The sequence below is a fragment of the Pleurodeles waltl genome, chromosome 7 (assembly GCF_031143425.1).
Source record: "Pleurodeles waltl isolate 20211129_DDA chromosome 7, aPleWal1.hap1.20221129, whole genome shotgun sequence".
In the NCBI taxonomy this organism is placed as follows: Eukaryota; Metazoa; Chordata; class Amphibia; order Caudata; family Salamandridae; genus Pleurodeles; species Pleurodeles waltl.
The window spans coordinates 387,818,511-387,833,212 of NC_090446.1; the positions used below are offsets into that span (position 1 = coordinate 387,818,511).

The 14,702-nt window shown below is 43.2% G+C and overlaps 1 protein-coding gene across 2 annotated transcripts in view; it reads right to left on the bottom strand.

Moving 5' to 3' along the window:
- Nucleotides 1-14,702, bottom strand: part of MMP24 (matrix metallopeptidase 24) — a 701,821-nt gene that overhangs the window by 411,918 nt on the left and 275,201 nt on the right. For both annotated transcript variants that reach the window (XM_069243836.1, XM_069243837.1), the window contains exon 2: nt 10,012-10,160. In XM_069243836.1, coding sequence (XP_069099937.1) covers nt 10,012-10,160 — 149 coding nt within the window. The remainder of the gene's footprint in view (nt 1-10,011; nt 10,161-14,702) is intronic.

Below are 14,702 nucleotides of genomic sequence, written 5' to 3' on the forward strand. Positions count from 1 at the left end.
ATGATCTGAGGTTCACTGAAGCCCTATTTATGCCCAGAAAGTGTCCTGGAGTAATGATGTGGTCACTAGTCAATGGGCTACCATGTTCCCTCCCACCCTATGATGTCTTACGGCTATGTGTAGCATCTAGCAAAGCCAGAGTAAATATTTCTGCCCACCCTCAAGATGTCTGAACCCTTTCTTGGATGTTAAGAGCTCGGAAGCGCTCGGTAGCCCACCTTAAAAGGCCACACGCCTTCGAGAAAACTGGTTTGGGCACAGATCTCCTCTTTATGTTCCCGCTGGCAGCCTGTCTACCTGAACAAAGGGGCAGCCTTTCCAGCGCGTGATTGCCATTTACCCACCAACGGCAGATTTGCCTTTGAAGGTCGCCTTTTGGGCCAACACCCTGTGCGGCCTCCTGCAAGGAGGAGGTGACACCTCCCTCTGTAGCAGGCTGCTATTGTTCATGAGCCTGGGAGTTGTTCACACTGCTCCCAGGACAGCAGAAGGCTCTCTGGTAGCCAAAAATCATACTATGCCACTGATCAACTGGACTACAAAGTGTCAGCTTTCTAAATGTTGCCTTTGCTTAAAAGTGACATTAAATTCGCCTTGGGCATCAATTCAGGTTTAATTCTACAATTAATTTGATACTTTGAAACACACATTTTAGTAGTTCCATTCAGAACTAAGCCAGACTGAGAGGTCAGTGGGTAACTCTGTTAGCCAATGGGGGTACTAACTTTTCCACAGTGAAAATGACAATATGGAAGTTTTGCTGTTAGGACATATTAAAAGCACATGTACCTTAATAACATACAGCTCCATAGGCATTCTCTAGGAGAGATTTGGATTTGTTTACAAGGGAAGAGGGATGTCTTCGCAATTGGCTTAAATGGCAACGTCGAAGTAGCAGACCTTCATCCGCATCAACACAGCCCTGGACGATTCGTCTAAAACTGATGGCCGCCAGAATAGTGCTACTTAAATGCTTAAAGACCACCTATGATGGGGGGGCCTAGGAACGGCAGGCATTCTCTCCTGCTACAAAGTGGTGCATCTGGTAGTACTCAATGAGTGGTGGTTCATGGGACCAACCTCACCTGCATATGCCTCAGAACTATGGGTGATGCGGCCCATCCTGTTCGGACACAACCTGTATGGAGGTCTGCTCTCCTCTGCACTCCCTAAGGCTCCCTGCTGGATCTCTGTACCCTACCATTATCAAACTACGTCTGTCGTAACAGCCAACTCTCTTTTAGACCTTTTGAATAAATCACTAGGTCAGGGCATTGTTTCTGACAGATTTAAAGATGCTTTGCTGATAAAGCTGGGTGACAGTCCTAAACTAACGAAGAATTATCACCCCATTTTACTGCCCCCTAAGCAGTGAAAATTTTAGAAAGTTTTGTTACCTGGAAGCTAAGCAGGCTCCTTTATTCATCTAACTTTCTTCATTCACTGCAGGCTGGTTTTCAGTTCAGACCACAGTACAGAAACGGTGATGCTTCCTGTTTTTCATGATCTATGATGGGAGTTGGATTCAAGACATTTGTCCGTGCTAGTTCTCCTAGATTTATTAGCTGCCTTCGATGCTGTTGACCACACTATTCTGCTGAATTATCTGTCAGGCTTTAAGTTGGATATCCTTCTTTCTAGGAGGTTGACGAAGAATAAATGGGCCATGCCCCACTTCCTAAGACCTGTATCATCTTAGGGAGCCTTATTGCTCAGCAGTATGTCCTTTGCTGTTTAATGTTTACATCTGCCAATTTATTTTAGCCCTAGTTAGTCATGGTTCTAGATTCTAAAAATACGCTGATGATTTTCAGCTCATCTTTCAGCTTGAGTTTACTGCCCCATCCCACAAGGACTTTTAATCTACAGTAAAGTTCATTTGGAACTGGATGAGCCTAACTCACTCAACCTAAACACTGATAAGACTGAGCTGGTTATTCTCAATCACTGCACAAATTGCTGAGACAACACCTACTGGCCCTCTGAGCTCGATGCCACTCTGGTTCCAACGGCCTATGCGAAAAGCCTGGACGTCATGGTAGACAATCAACTGTACATGGTCCCCCAGATCAAGGGAGTCATGGTAAAGTGCTGTGGCCTATTGAAATCCATTAGGAAGGTTGCTCCTCTTAAGTTATCCAAGGCTTTAAAAGCAGCTAATGCAGTGATACTTGTGCCCTGCTTAGATAATGCAAACTCTCTCTGTTTAGCTCTCCTTCCAATTTCTTTACAAAAATTACAAATCATTCAAAATACAGCAACAGGGATAATCTGTGAATTGCATATATATGAGCATATCTCTCCTGCACTAATACACCTTTACTGGCACCTCATCAAACAGAGAGACCTTTGTAAAGTGGCCCTTGTTATTTACAAATCCATGACCAGGCTCCAGCCTTTAAAGCAAGCAGAATTAAGTGGTATGTTCCTCCCCAACCTCTCAAATTATCTGTTGCCAACCAATTTAGGCTCCCTCGATTCAACCAACAGAAAGCAGGGGGCAGGAACTTTTCTGTCCATCATCTTTTTGTGTTGATAAATTTGCCCTAAGTGTGAAGGGTATGCCCAGACATGGGTCCCTTGCTCACTGTGCCACTGGATTCAAGCTAGCCTGGCTGAATACCCTGAAACCGGTACCAGGATGCTTGTTTCTGGTCCAGGGAGGTCCTGGCCTGGCAGTTCAGGCTGGACTGTTCCCATGGGGAACAGGGTCAAGACTGATTTGCATATGCCTGGGTCCAAACTGGGGTGGCATGGTAAGCAAAAGAACGATCAATTAAACCCAGATCTGTTACTGGGGGTGAGTGTTTGCATTGTTCAACACTCCATCCATCATCCTTTTGTGTTGCTAAAGTTGCCCTAAGTGGGAAGGGTATGCCTATACGTGGGTCCCTTGCTCACTGTGCTACTGGATTCAAGATAGCCTGGCTGATGAAGGGTGATACCCTGAAACAGATTCCGGGATGCTTATTTCCAGTCCAGGGAGGACCTGCCTGGCAGTTCAGGCTGGACTGTTCCCATAGGGAACAGGGTCAAGACTGACTTGCATATGGCTGGGTCCAAACTGGGGTGGCCTGGTGAGCAAAAGAACGATGGATTAAACCCAGATCTGTAACTTGGGGTGAGTGTTTGCATTGTTCAGCACTCTGTCCATCATCCTTTTGTGTTGCTCAAAGGCCCACTTGTCATGCTGCTTTGCTTCCCAGAGCACTTTAAGGGGGATTGTGAAGTCATTAATTTGTAAGGACCCGGTAATTATGCAAAATAGCCGAGAGGCCGAGAGGCCCATCAGAACAATCTGAATGACTCCTTTAATATACTACCCTTAAGCTATATTTACAGACATTTATTACCTAGACCCAAGCCTTGGCACCCCCAGCCACACAAATCTTTTACCCAAGCAGATGCCCATATATTCCAACTGCAAATCGTTTCAGAACTATGGGCCAGATGTAGCAACTTCCGAGTTTGCTACTCGCAAATTGTGAGTCTGAGTGACTCGCAATTTGTGAGTCGCAAACCTGGATGCAGGATGGTGTCCCTGACACCATCTACGAATCGCAAGGGGGTCGCAAAGACCCACCTCATTACTATTAATGAGGTGGGTCGCAATTTGCGACCCCCTTGCGATTCGCAGCACTCACAGGGATGGTGGCCTGCTGGAGACAGCAGACCACCATGCCTGTGACTGCTTTGTAATAAAGCAGTTTTTCTTTTTGTATTGCAGCCCATTTTCCTTAAAGGAAAACGAGTTGCAATACAAACGAAAAAATGCAACATTTTTGTTTCTTTTTTTCAGAGCCATTCACAAAGGGGAATGGGTTACCACCAGTGTGACACTGGTGGTAACTGCGAATTGCTTTGCGACCAAGTTTGCGGTCACAATGCAATTCTGCATCGCGATGCGAATCGCAAATAGGAAAGGGAACACCCCTTCCTATTTGCGAGTCACATTCCGATTTTGCGAGTCGGTAACCAGGTTACCGACTCGCAAAATGGGAATGAGCATTGCAATGTGCTTTTTGCGAAATTCGCTGTTTGCGCCATGCAAAAAGCTTCGTACATCTGGCCCTAAATGTTGTATATTGAATTCATAAAGATTCCATCATTGTTAAGGGGGACGTTTGCTCAACTAGTTTTAAGTCTGACTTGACAGCGATGAACCAGCTCACGATGAATTCCAATGGACCATTGACTTACTGTCAGGAATCCCCAAGGTGCCTCCTGCGTTATCTGTCAGAATCCCCAGGGATTAGGGTTAAATCATATCTCTGTTCTTGGTTAAACCTTCATGTTGCTAAGTAAACATAGGCCCGTATTTATACTCCGTTTGCGCCAAATTAGCGTCGTTTTTTTCGACGCAAATTCGGCGCAAAACGAACGCCATATTTATACTTTGGCGTTAGACGCGTCTAGCGCCAAAGTATGGGCAAATAGCGTCATTTTTTTGCGTGAACGCCTTCCTTGCGTTAATGAGATGCAAGGAAGGCGTTCCCGTCTAAAAAAATTACGGCGTCGTATTTATACTCCCGGGCAAAAATCACGCCCGGGAGTTGGCGGGTCAAAAAACCCCGCATTTGCGCCACTATTTAACGCCTGGGTCAGGGTAGGCGTTAAGGGGCCTGTGGGCTCAAAATGAGCCCACAGGTGCCCTCCCCTGCCCCCAGGGACCCCCCCTGCCACCCCTGCCCACCCCAGGAGGACACCCAAGGATGGAGGGACCCACCCCAGGGACATTCAGGTAAGTTCAGGTAAGTATAATTTTTTATATTTTTTTATTTTTTTTGGTGGCATAGGGGGGCCTTATTTGTGCCCCCCTACATGCCACTATGCCCAATGACCATGCCCAGGGGACATAAGTACCCTGGGCATGGCCATTGGGCAAGGGGGCATGACTCCTGTCTCTACATCGTCATTTAGGCGATTTTTTTGCCTCAACCTGACTTGCCCCATTTTAAGACGCCCTAACGCCATTTTCCCCCTACGCCGGCGCTGCCTGGTCTACGTGGTTTTTTTCCACGCACACCAGGCAGCGCCGGTCTGCTAGCGCCGGCTAACGCCATTCCATAAATACGGCGCCCGCATGGCGCTTCAGAATGGCGTTAGACGGCGCTAAATTTAAGTATAAATATGGGCCATAATGTGCTGTGTTACACAATTGGTTTTATCAATGTTTGTTTTACCAATGCTTGTTTGCTAATGTGAGCAGGTGTAGACATGTGCTTCTAATTGGGTGTGGTGTACACATGTGCTTCTAATTGGGTATGGTGACTCATCCACATGTGGAAACTCAACTGCTTTCCTGATTGGCTATAAATAGCAGAGTGAAGCATGCCTCCCTGCTTGGCTTTGTTTTGCTTCCTGATCTCAGCATCTGATTTGGCAGTCCAGCCCCTGCTGTCATCCTCATATTCAGGACTTTTGAGGCAATTCTTTTCTTCATTCCTGTACCCGCTGACACCAGGAATTCCTCCGGCACTTTGGAAAAGACTGCAGCTAAGAGACTAGTATTCTCCAGGGAGTTTGTTCTTTGAGCGCCGTGCTTTCCTAGAACAGCTGGTGTATTTCAGACCTCGTATTTTGGCAGAGTGCTTATCTTGAAGAGACAAATGTATTTCTGAACATTCTACATTATTATTGTAGGTACTTGCCTAAATGTGCTTCAGGAAATCTGCTTGAACTCAAGTACTATAAAAAGTGACAGTGCAATTTTAAAAGAGCATTTACGTGACTTTTCTTTCTCTAATAGCATAACTCTTGGATTTAAATTGTGTCATTCATGCCTGTGTTTCAGGTTTGAGGAATTTGCTTTTGAAGAGTTTTTCACACACACAGTGAAACCAAACCAAACTGTGCCACCCTAACTGTTTAAACCCAGAGTGGACATTTGTATTTCTTGGATTGTTTGTGTTCCTTTTAGTTTAACCCTATGCATGCAGGAAAGTTATATGTGATATAATGAATGCCCTTGTTTGTCTTTCTTGTGCATGATAAGTGCAACCACAGTTCTAATTGTAGTGTGCAACAGTGCATCTCTGTGAAGCCAGCCCTAGTGTAGCAATACTTATTGTTATGGTACTCAATTTGGGTTTTTGGTAATGCAGAATTAGTAATTGTGCCAACAGTTATTATTATCCAAGAAAAGTGCTGGAGCATCCCGGTGTTCTTATACCACTCTCGTGCCCATATCAGAAAGAGAGATTCAGTTTCAAGGAAGTTGAGTTCACTATCTCTTCTATCACTCTGTCAACAATGACCTGTCCCCCCAAAGATACAGGGTGCCTGGCTGGACCGGAAAGCCGTAGCAGTGTTTTGTTTCTTTCTCTTCCACTCCCCCTTTCCTTTTAAGACACCAGCAGGGGTTTCTGTGTCCACCAGGAAGTGCCGAGAGGTGTTCCAGGAGGTCAGAGGGCATACCATCGCCCCTGCAGGCATCATGCTTTTCAGGTGAGTGGCCCCGTCTTGACACTTACATAGTTTGCTGGAACATTTCTGGCTTCAATAAGAAGAAATCAGATGCTGACTGGCTTCCTTATGACTCAGAATTTTACATTATGTTGATTCAAGTTACATGGACACCAGTAGACATTTTCTGGGATGGGTTTGAAAGTTTCTGCATTTCAGCTTTCCCCTCAGCCAGTGGCTGAGTGCAGGAAAGATGGCAATCTTGTTTTGAATATTCAAGTTATTCAGTGTTTTACCTATTATTTTCACCCTCCCTCCTGCCCCCAGGAATTAAAATTCTAAGATTCTATGAGTAGTCCTTCTGAATTAATTCAATTTAATTATTATACATTTTTACAAATCAATAAGCCAGAAGGACAAGGGTTGCCAAACTGATAGTTTGTTTGGGGCGCTAACAACCCTTAAGAACAGAACAGAAAACTCCCTGTGTCTGTTTCATATCTCCCTCAGAAAAAGGAGTATCTAATCTAGTTACCAAAGTTGGAAGTTAAGGTTGAAGAGGCGGCCTGTGCACATTTCAACTTTATTAATCTATATTATCAGGGCAAATTTTGACCTTATCCGTGAACATTTGTTGACAATTAATCACTCAACAACTCTGACTGTTGAGGATTTTACAAAATTAAACCATTCCATTAAGGGCTGCTTATTAGCCCCTTTTAAATCCATTAAGAGCCCAGAGCCAGGGTGGTTTACCATAATTACAAACTGCCCTTAATAGTTTTCCCAACTTTCCCATTGCAAGGCCTGTGTGTGCAGTTTTCTACCACTTCGACTTGGCATTTTAAGGTAGCCCTTAGGGCAGGGTGCTTTGTAAGTAAAAGATAGGACATGTACTTTTAAATTTTAGATGTCCTGGAAGTAAAAAAACTCCCAAAGTCGTTTTTTACTACTGTGAGGCCTGCTCCTCTCATAGGCCGGCTTTGGGAATTCCTTAATAAACTTTAAGCTGTAATTCCTGATCAGAAAGTGGTAGCTGCATCATGTTTCATATCATTGGGACGGTAATGCTAAATCCTCTTTACTGGTAAAGTCAGATATAACATTACTGTTTTAGAAAAGACACTTTTAGGAAGTGGGCATTTCTCTGCTCTTACGGCTCTGTGTGTCTGCAGCCTGTCGCCAATACACGTCTGGGGTGGGTAACAGCCACAAACACAGGAAGGTTAGGTGTTTCTGAGCACTCACCTGCATTCATCTTTCATCTGCACTTTGATGGCTCATCCTGGGCAGGAAGAGTGGAAGGGGAGCTAGCTGACACGTACACCTGAAAGGGGAGTACCTGTGCCCAAACAAAGGGCTGATTATCCCCTTACTGATAGTGTGGAGCCAGAGTGGGCAAGAAAGGGCCTCTGTCCACTTCAAAGACCCTTCTTTGAAGCCTCTATGCTTCAAAGGAACAACTGGGTATAAGTAATGGGTCTCTGATCCTACCAAATCAGAAATGTCTGGACATATAACTGGACTCTGTCAGAAGAACTGCTGTGCTTCAACAAGGGCTGTTCTCATGCTGGGCTGCTGACCTGGAAGGACAGCTCTCCTGTTTTACAGCTCTGCTGCTCTCTGACCCTGTTGAGGTAGAGTTGTACTCTGCTTTACACCACAAGTGATCTCCAAGGGCTTCATGGCTCCTGTTGCTTGAGACTCAGGGACATGAAAGTCTTTATCCCTGCTACTGTGCCTGGTGCACTGGAAGTGTGCTCAGGGACTTGAATCACGGAAATCAATGCACCTCCTGTCTGCGTGTAGCAGAACCAGCTTATTGACCTGCTTGCTGGAGTAGAATCAGCACATCGCTCTCGGAACTGCCACATTGCCTTTATAGCTGGAGCATCAGAAACCACACTTCACTGACACAGCAGTTTGCAGAGATTGACGCATCATTCGACTGCGTGGGAAAACCCAGTGCATCACACTTCAGAACCAACTTATCCTGGCTCCAGCGCTTGTTTTAAGAACCGATGCATCACCATCACTCAATGGGATAGATCAAAGCATCGCCATACCTGAGAGATTGACGCATTTCACCACGCATCTCGCTGTTGTGACCAGTAAAGGTAAACATTGCCTTCTAAGTTAAGCCTGCCTGCACTGCGCCAAGCTACCGGAGGGTGAGCATGGGATAATTTACATACTGTTGTGACTCAGCCTGACTAGGATTCGGGTCCATACTTGGACAGGGTCCATACCTCTGCCAACTACAGACCTAATATCTAACAGAATACAAATTGGCAATCAAGAAGAGGAAGTTAGCTGTTGAGGAAGAAAGCTTGGAAAACCTAGAAACAGCATGTAAATGTAAAGACACTAGAGGCTTTTGGGAGATAGTGAACAGAATTATACCCTACATTGCCAAGTAACTGGTTAGGGACCCACACAAGTACTGAGAGATAAGAGAAGTATTTCAAAAATATGTGTGTTTTTTTGTAAAAACAGAGCAGAAGAACCACAAGAGGTCTTCTTGCTCTTTCCTCTAGAGATTACATTTGAGATTTAGGAGGTGAATGCAGCTATCTCTGATAGCCCCTCTCTTAAAGCCCCTGGCCCAATGGGGTGCCTATGAACCTGTCCCAGGAAAGCATTAGTCTGTGGCCCACTATATTCACAAATGCCTTGAATGAAGGGGTATTCTTCAAGATAAATGCCTCACAGCAGACAGCAACCATCGTTCCAGTCTTTAAGATGGACAATAGGCATGAACTCTGCAGCTACAGGCCAATATTCCTGCTAGGTTTGGTATTCAAAATACTGGGCCAAATCATCTTGTCTAGGATAAAGGAGTGGGCAGGTCTTACCAGGGCCATTAGTGTGGTCCAATATGCGTTCAGAGACTGGCTGGAGACATAAGTACTACGACTGAATCTGCATTTAATCATCAGAAATATATGATTGCCAAAATGGGTTAAATATATCTCTCCGTCATAGATTTCAGCAGTGCTTTTGACAGGGTGAACTAATTTAATCTGTGAAATATTCTCCTTTAAATAGGCTTTCCCCAGCCTCAGAGGGCTCAACGATAGTGTTGTAAGTTCATGGATAATTTGGACCTTGAAACTAAAATCACTAACAAACAGTACATTGGTATGTAGGATACAAAGGTGCAAACTTAGACTCATATTAATAAAGGGGAAGAACATCACAATGGTCAATTTGTTCTCATACCTAGGGGTGACAGTTGATTCCCATAGTATCTGGCTACCTTGTATTTCAGGTCCTTGCCTTACCCTGTTGTGGGAAGGGCATGGCAGGCTACAATTTCCTGCATGTACTACTTCCAGGGTTCAGGGAATGATATTCACATGGCAGGAACTGGCAGCAGAGGGCGTGAACGTACAGGGAAAGGTCTCTGAAGATAGTCACACTAAATACCCTCTTAATTAAAAAACCCTGAATGGGGGGGCAGTAAGCCACTTTCTTGGAAAGAAACAGCGAAGATTTAAATGCAGGGGGAAGCAAACATGGTTTCTTAAAATAATTTTCACATCATTTTCTTGGTCAGAATAGATACAGAAAACACAGCACAAAAAAATGCAAAAGAAAACTTACTCGATTGTTGTGCGGTCCAACATTCCTGTTACTGGAATCCCATAAAACTGCTGCATTGTTGCCACAGCCGACTGCATTGCCTTTTCTGAATGCAATGCTGAGATCCGTATATCATATGGAAGCAAATAGCCATATGTTTTCAACCAACTCTGAAAATATAAGAGCAAAAATCAGAAATCAGTAGATTACTGACGCCAGACATTCACATGGAAGAATCAATCTTCAGCTAGCCTGCAAAACAGTCATTAAGATACTCATAGTTCAATTTGTGATTACGATTACAGGGTAATAAACTTTACATTTTAATAGTCAGCCACAAGCATTGGTAAGCCAATAGGTCTGGCACACGGACTGGGACAGATATAGTACTGTGCATCAAAATAAAATTGCCCCCAGATATCTAAAAAATTGGCCCACATTAGCAAATTGTGAAGACACGCTGCATAGCTGTTTTACAAGGTGTGGGAGACTGCATGCATTTGTGCTTGTTGCAGGCAATGTTTATGTCAATATTGGGAAATCAACAGTTAAAATCGGCCCACTAGACCATAAAACAGGCCCAAAAACGGACAAAAAACCAACCTACATAAAGGCCTGTCAGGTTGCCCTAGAGGTCAGCCTGACCCTGGTCTGACATTAGTAGCCAGACTTTTTGAATATGTAAATATTTGTTTTGTCATGGTTTTTGCAAAACGTTATTGTTGGTGAAGATGCTGGGTCCTCACTAATCTAATGAAAAAAATATTGACTAAATGCATTTTTTGCTACAGAGTCATGTTGCTATGCTCAATGAAGTTTATTTCAAATTACAGCAGGACGATCAAATACAACCTCTTGCCACCAATGCTTCTTCCAACTGTCGCCCCTCCTTGTTCCAGTGAGAACTCCTGGCTCATATTCTACACCCACAATCTAGCATCATGGATATCACTAGGCATACATTCTAAGAACTCTTCCTATTCTCCACCACTAAGCATAAGACCCAACACATCTTTTCCCTCAAAACATTAACAAATATACAGTGTACTTCCATGACTATAGCATAAAACAATATGCAGGATAATTAATATATACATAAACATATGTAGGATAATTTATATATATATATATATATATATATATATATATGGCATAAACATGGAAATTGGAAATAGCATTTTATGAAAAAAATGTCTAACCTCTCTTTGAAATGTCAAGAATGTAATCTTGAAACTTATTTGGTAACTTCTTCCTTGAAGACATAATTTTTTCTGAGTGCCCATTACTCACACTCATACTTTTTTTGCTGACATATAATTCATTTTTATTTTCTACTTTCATCTTATGAGCAACAGTCAACTTTCCTTTATTCCACCACTTGCCATCTTCAACTTTGACTACATTTTTACAAACTTCCAACACCCTCTTGGGTGCTGGGAACTCTGACTCCCTTTTTGGAGCAATGCAAGAATTCTTATTCTCACGTAATCCCACACATTTATGCAAATTGTCTTTCTTGGTTTCTCTGCATATTTGTTCTGTGCTTGTATTCTTTTATCACACACTTCCTCTATCTTATTCTTATTAATGGAGGATTCCCCCATACATTGCCTTGTTAATTTCAATGGTGGAACTCTGCCCCCCAACAACACAAAAGCTGACACATCTGGGTCTGCATTAGGTGTGGTGCGTACTGCCCATAATAACTTCTTAAATTCCAAGTTACAGTTCAATCCATTTACTCTGGTGAGCAGCACATTATCCTTGATGACCCTGTTAAATCTTTCCGCAAGACCATAACTTCTAGGATGATATAGTGAAGTTTAAGTATGGCTGAGTCCCAAAATTTTATAAAAATCTGAGAACTGGACGGATGTAAACTTGACAACCATTGTCTGTTAAAATTTCATCAGGAATGCCCTCTTTGTCAAAAACCAATTTCAGAAATTCAATGGCCTTAGTGGTGTTGGGTACTTTTACAAATTTGAGTTCAGGCCAGCTGCTACAAAAATCTATTATTACTATGCCATTTTACAACACCCCACCCAACAGCACCATGGGACCAATTATGTTTATGGCCAATTTGCTCCATGGTTTGTTGGCTACACTTACAACTTCAACCAGACTAGGCAATATGACACGAGACTTATCACTAATGGTGCACATCATACAGTCTCTTACATAGTGTTCCACAATCCTATCCAACACAAGCCACCAACATTTTTCACATATTCTCCTTTTCATTGCATGCATACCTATGTGCCCTTAATGAGATAAAACTAGTACTTTGTTTCTTATATCTTCAGATACTACCAATATGTTAGATTACATCAAGATACCACTGACTATGGATAATTCTAAAAAGACTTGCTTGTACGCTTAATTGAGCTTCCCTTAATTTTTCCATTCTGTCCAGCCTTTAGAATGCCTTGCTTAATTTTTTTTATCTGTGCATCGCCATAACATGAGGCCTTCCAGTATCCTTCTTCCAGTATCCTTCTGTTATGGCACCTTCTGAATGACCTTCCACAGAGCATACCAACTCTTTATCATCCTCAGCCTAATCATCCCTGTCAACACCTACACTCCGGGCAGGAAGACGAGAAAGACAATCCGCTAGCAGGTTGTTTGCATCAGGCACATACTCAATATGATAATTACATTCTTGTAGTCTGTATTGCCACTTAACTAATTTTGAAGTTTCTTGTTCTCTGCCCTTTGTGGTGAATAATTGTACCAAAGGCTTATGATTACCTCTAACAGTAAAACGTGTGCCCCACAAATATGCCTTCAAATGAACGATTCCCCACCAACAAGCTAGTGCTTCTCTTTCTGTCACAGAGTACGACGACTCTGCTCCCCTCAAACTGCGAGATGCAAATGCAACTACCTCATCTTTACCTTGCCTTCGCTGGAATAAAACAACACCTATTCTTCTTTGACTAGCATCAGTCATGATTATTGCTTCATCCTTGGTGTCAAATGGTGTCAACAGAATGGCATGCATACTTTCTTTCTTTATTAATTCAAATTCTCGATCACAATCTATACTCCATTCAAACTTAACACCTTTCTTTAAAAGATTCCTCATGTTATATGTTTTTTTCAGCACATTTAGGAATAAATCTTATGTAGAATTCAATCAATCCCATGAAGGATCTCAATTGATCTTTATTTTCTGGTGCTTGAAAATCTACAATGGCTTTAATTTAATGTGTTTTTGGTCCCCCCCTGTGCTGCCAATTTGTATCCTAAATAGTCAATATACAGTATGTTAAATTTGCATTTGTTCTCAGTGAGGGTAACTCCTAGCTCTTTTAAAATGGATGAAACCTGACTTAGGGGCTCATTACGACCCTGGTGGCCGTCGGTAAGCTGGCGGTAACACCGCCAACAGGCTAGCGGTGTACCGCCAGTGTTTTATGACCGTGGTGTATTAGCCACGGCCATACCACCGGCCCCTCCAACTGACCGCCAGGCTTCCGCCAGGCGGTCATAATTCGCAACCGCCAGCCTGTCCATGGCAGTGGCTGGTGGTAACGGGGACTCGGGGTGCCCCTGGGGTCCCCTGCACTGCCCATGCACTAGGATAACAAACTCTTGGCTATGTTTCAACAGAAAATAAACTCTTTTATTTGGGTGCAAAAGGGTCCCAGGATTGCATAGAAGAAAAGAGAAGGGGTGCCTAACTCTTCCCAATATGCAATATTATGCGTGGGCGTTTCATCTTAAGAATATCAGAATGCTGTTTTCCTCCCCAGACTACTCAGCGGCAGGGACAATGTTTAGCTCCATGGAAGCTACAGAAAAAGGCGCAGCAAAATACATCTTATATAAGTTTGGTGACCCCAAATTCTTCAAGAAAGTGAAATTGAAAATACTGCAGGATGCAGCTAAGGCTTGGTTTAAGTTGTGTCAGGTGGCAAAAATAGAATATTATAGTCAGTGGGCTTTGGTTTGGGACTCCCTGGGAACCCCCGAATGTTTAATAGGAGTATTGGCTTTGCCTCTCAAGAAGGCAGGGATCGAATTTAGGGGAGGAGTTTCGTTATCTTGGGATGAACTTACGGAACGGTCAGGAGGATTCCTTTCAAGGTTGAAGTACATTCAATTAAGGAACTGGACACAAAGGGCCACAGTTACTTTGGGGTCTGTAAATCAGTTAGAGGATGATTTGATTAAGAACCATTGGAGATTACAGAAAGTTTCAAAATGGTATTGGGGTATATTGGATACCTTGGATGGTGACTTTGAATTGCCTGTTTATCTCTGGGGGACAGAGATATGCCTCCAAAGCAGGTGCAATTATGGTGGGGATCATCACTGCGATGTGGTATTTAAGATAGTTAAACCAGTTTCATTGAGGAGGAATCATCTTTTCACTTTGCACAGAGCCTTCTTCTCCCCAGGTAGACTTTCTAAGATGAGAGGAGGAGAGGAAGTTAATTGTGCAAAATGTGGTCTACCAAGGGCGTCCAATACCCATATGTTTCTAGAATGTCCAGGGGTTTCCTGTTTTTGGGGAAAAGTATGCAAAACACTTTTAAGTATTGTCCAGCAACATATTTCTCCAACTCTCTCTTTAGTCATCTTTATTACACCGGAGGAGGGTGAAACAAGTAGTACAGCAATAAGGACAATGCTTCTTTATGCAATACTCCTGGCTAGGAGGGAAATTTGTTGGAAATGGATATTAGTGTCTTCTCCTTCCT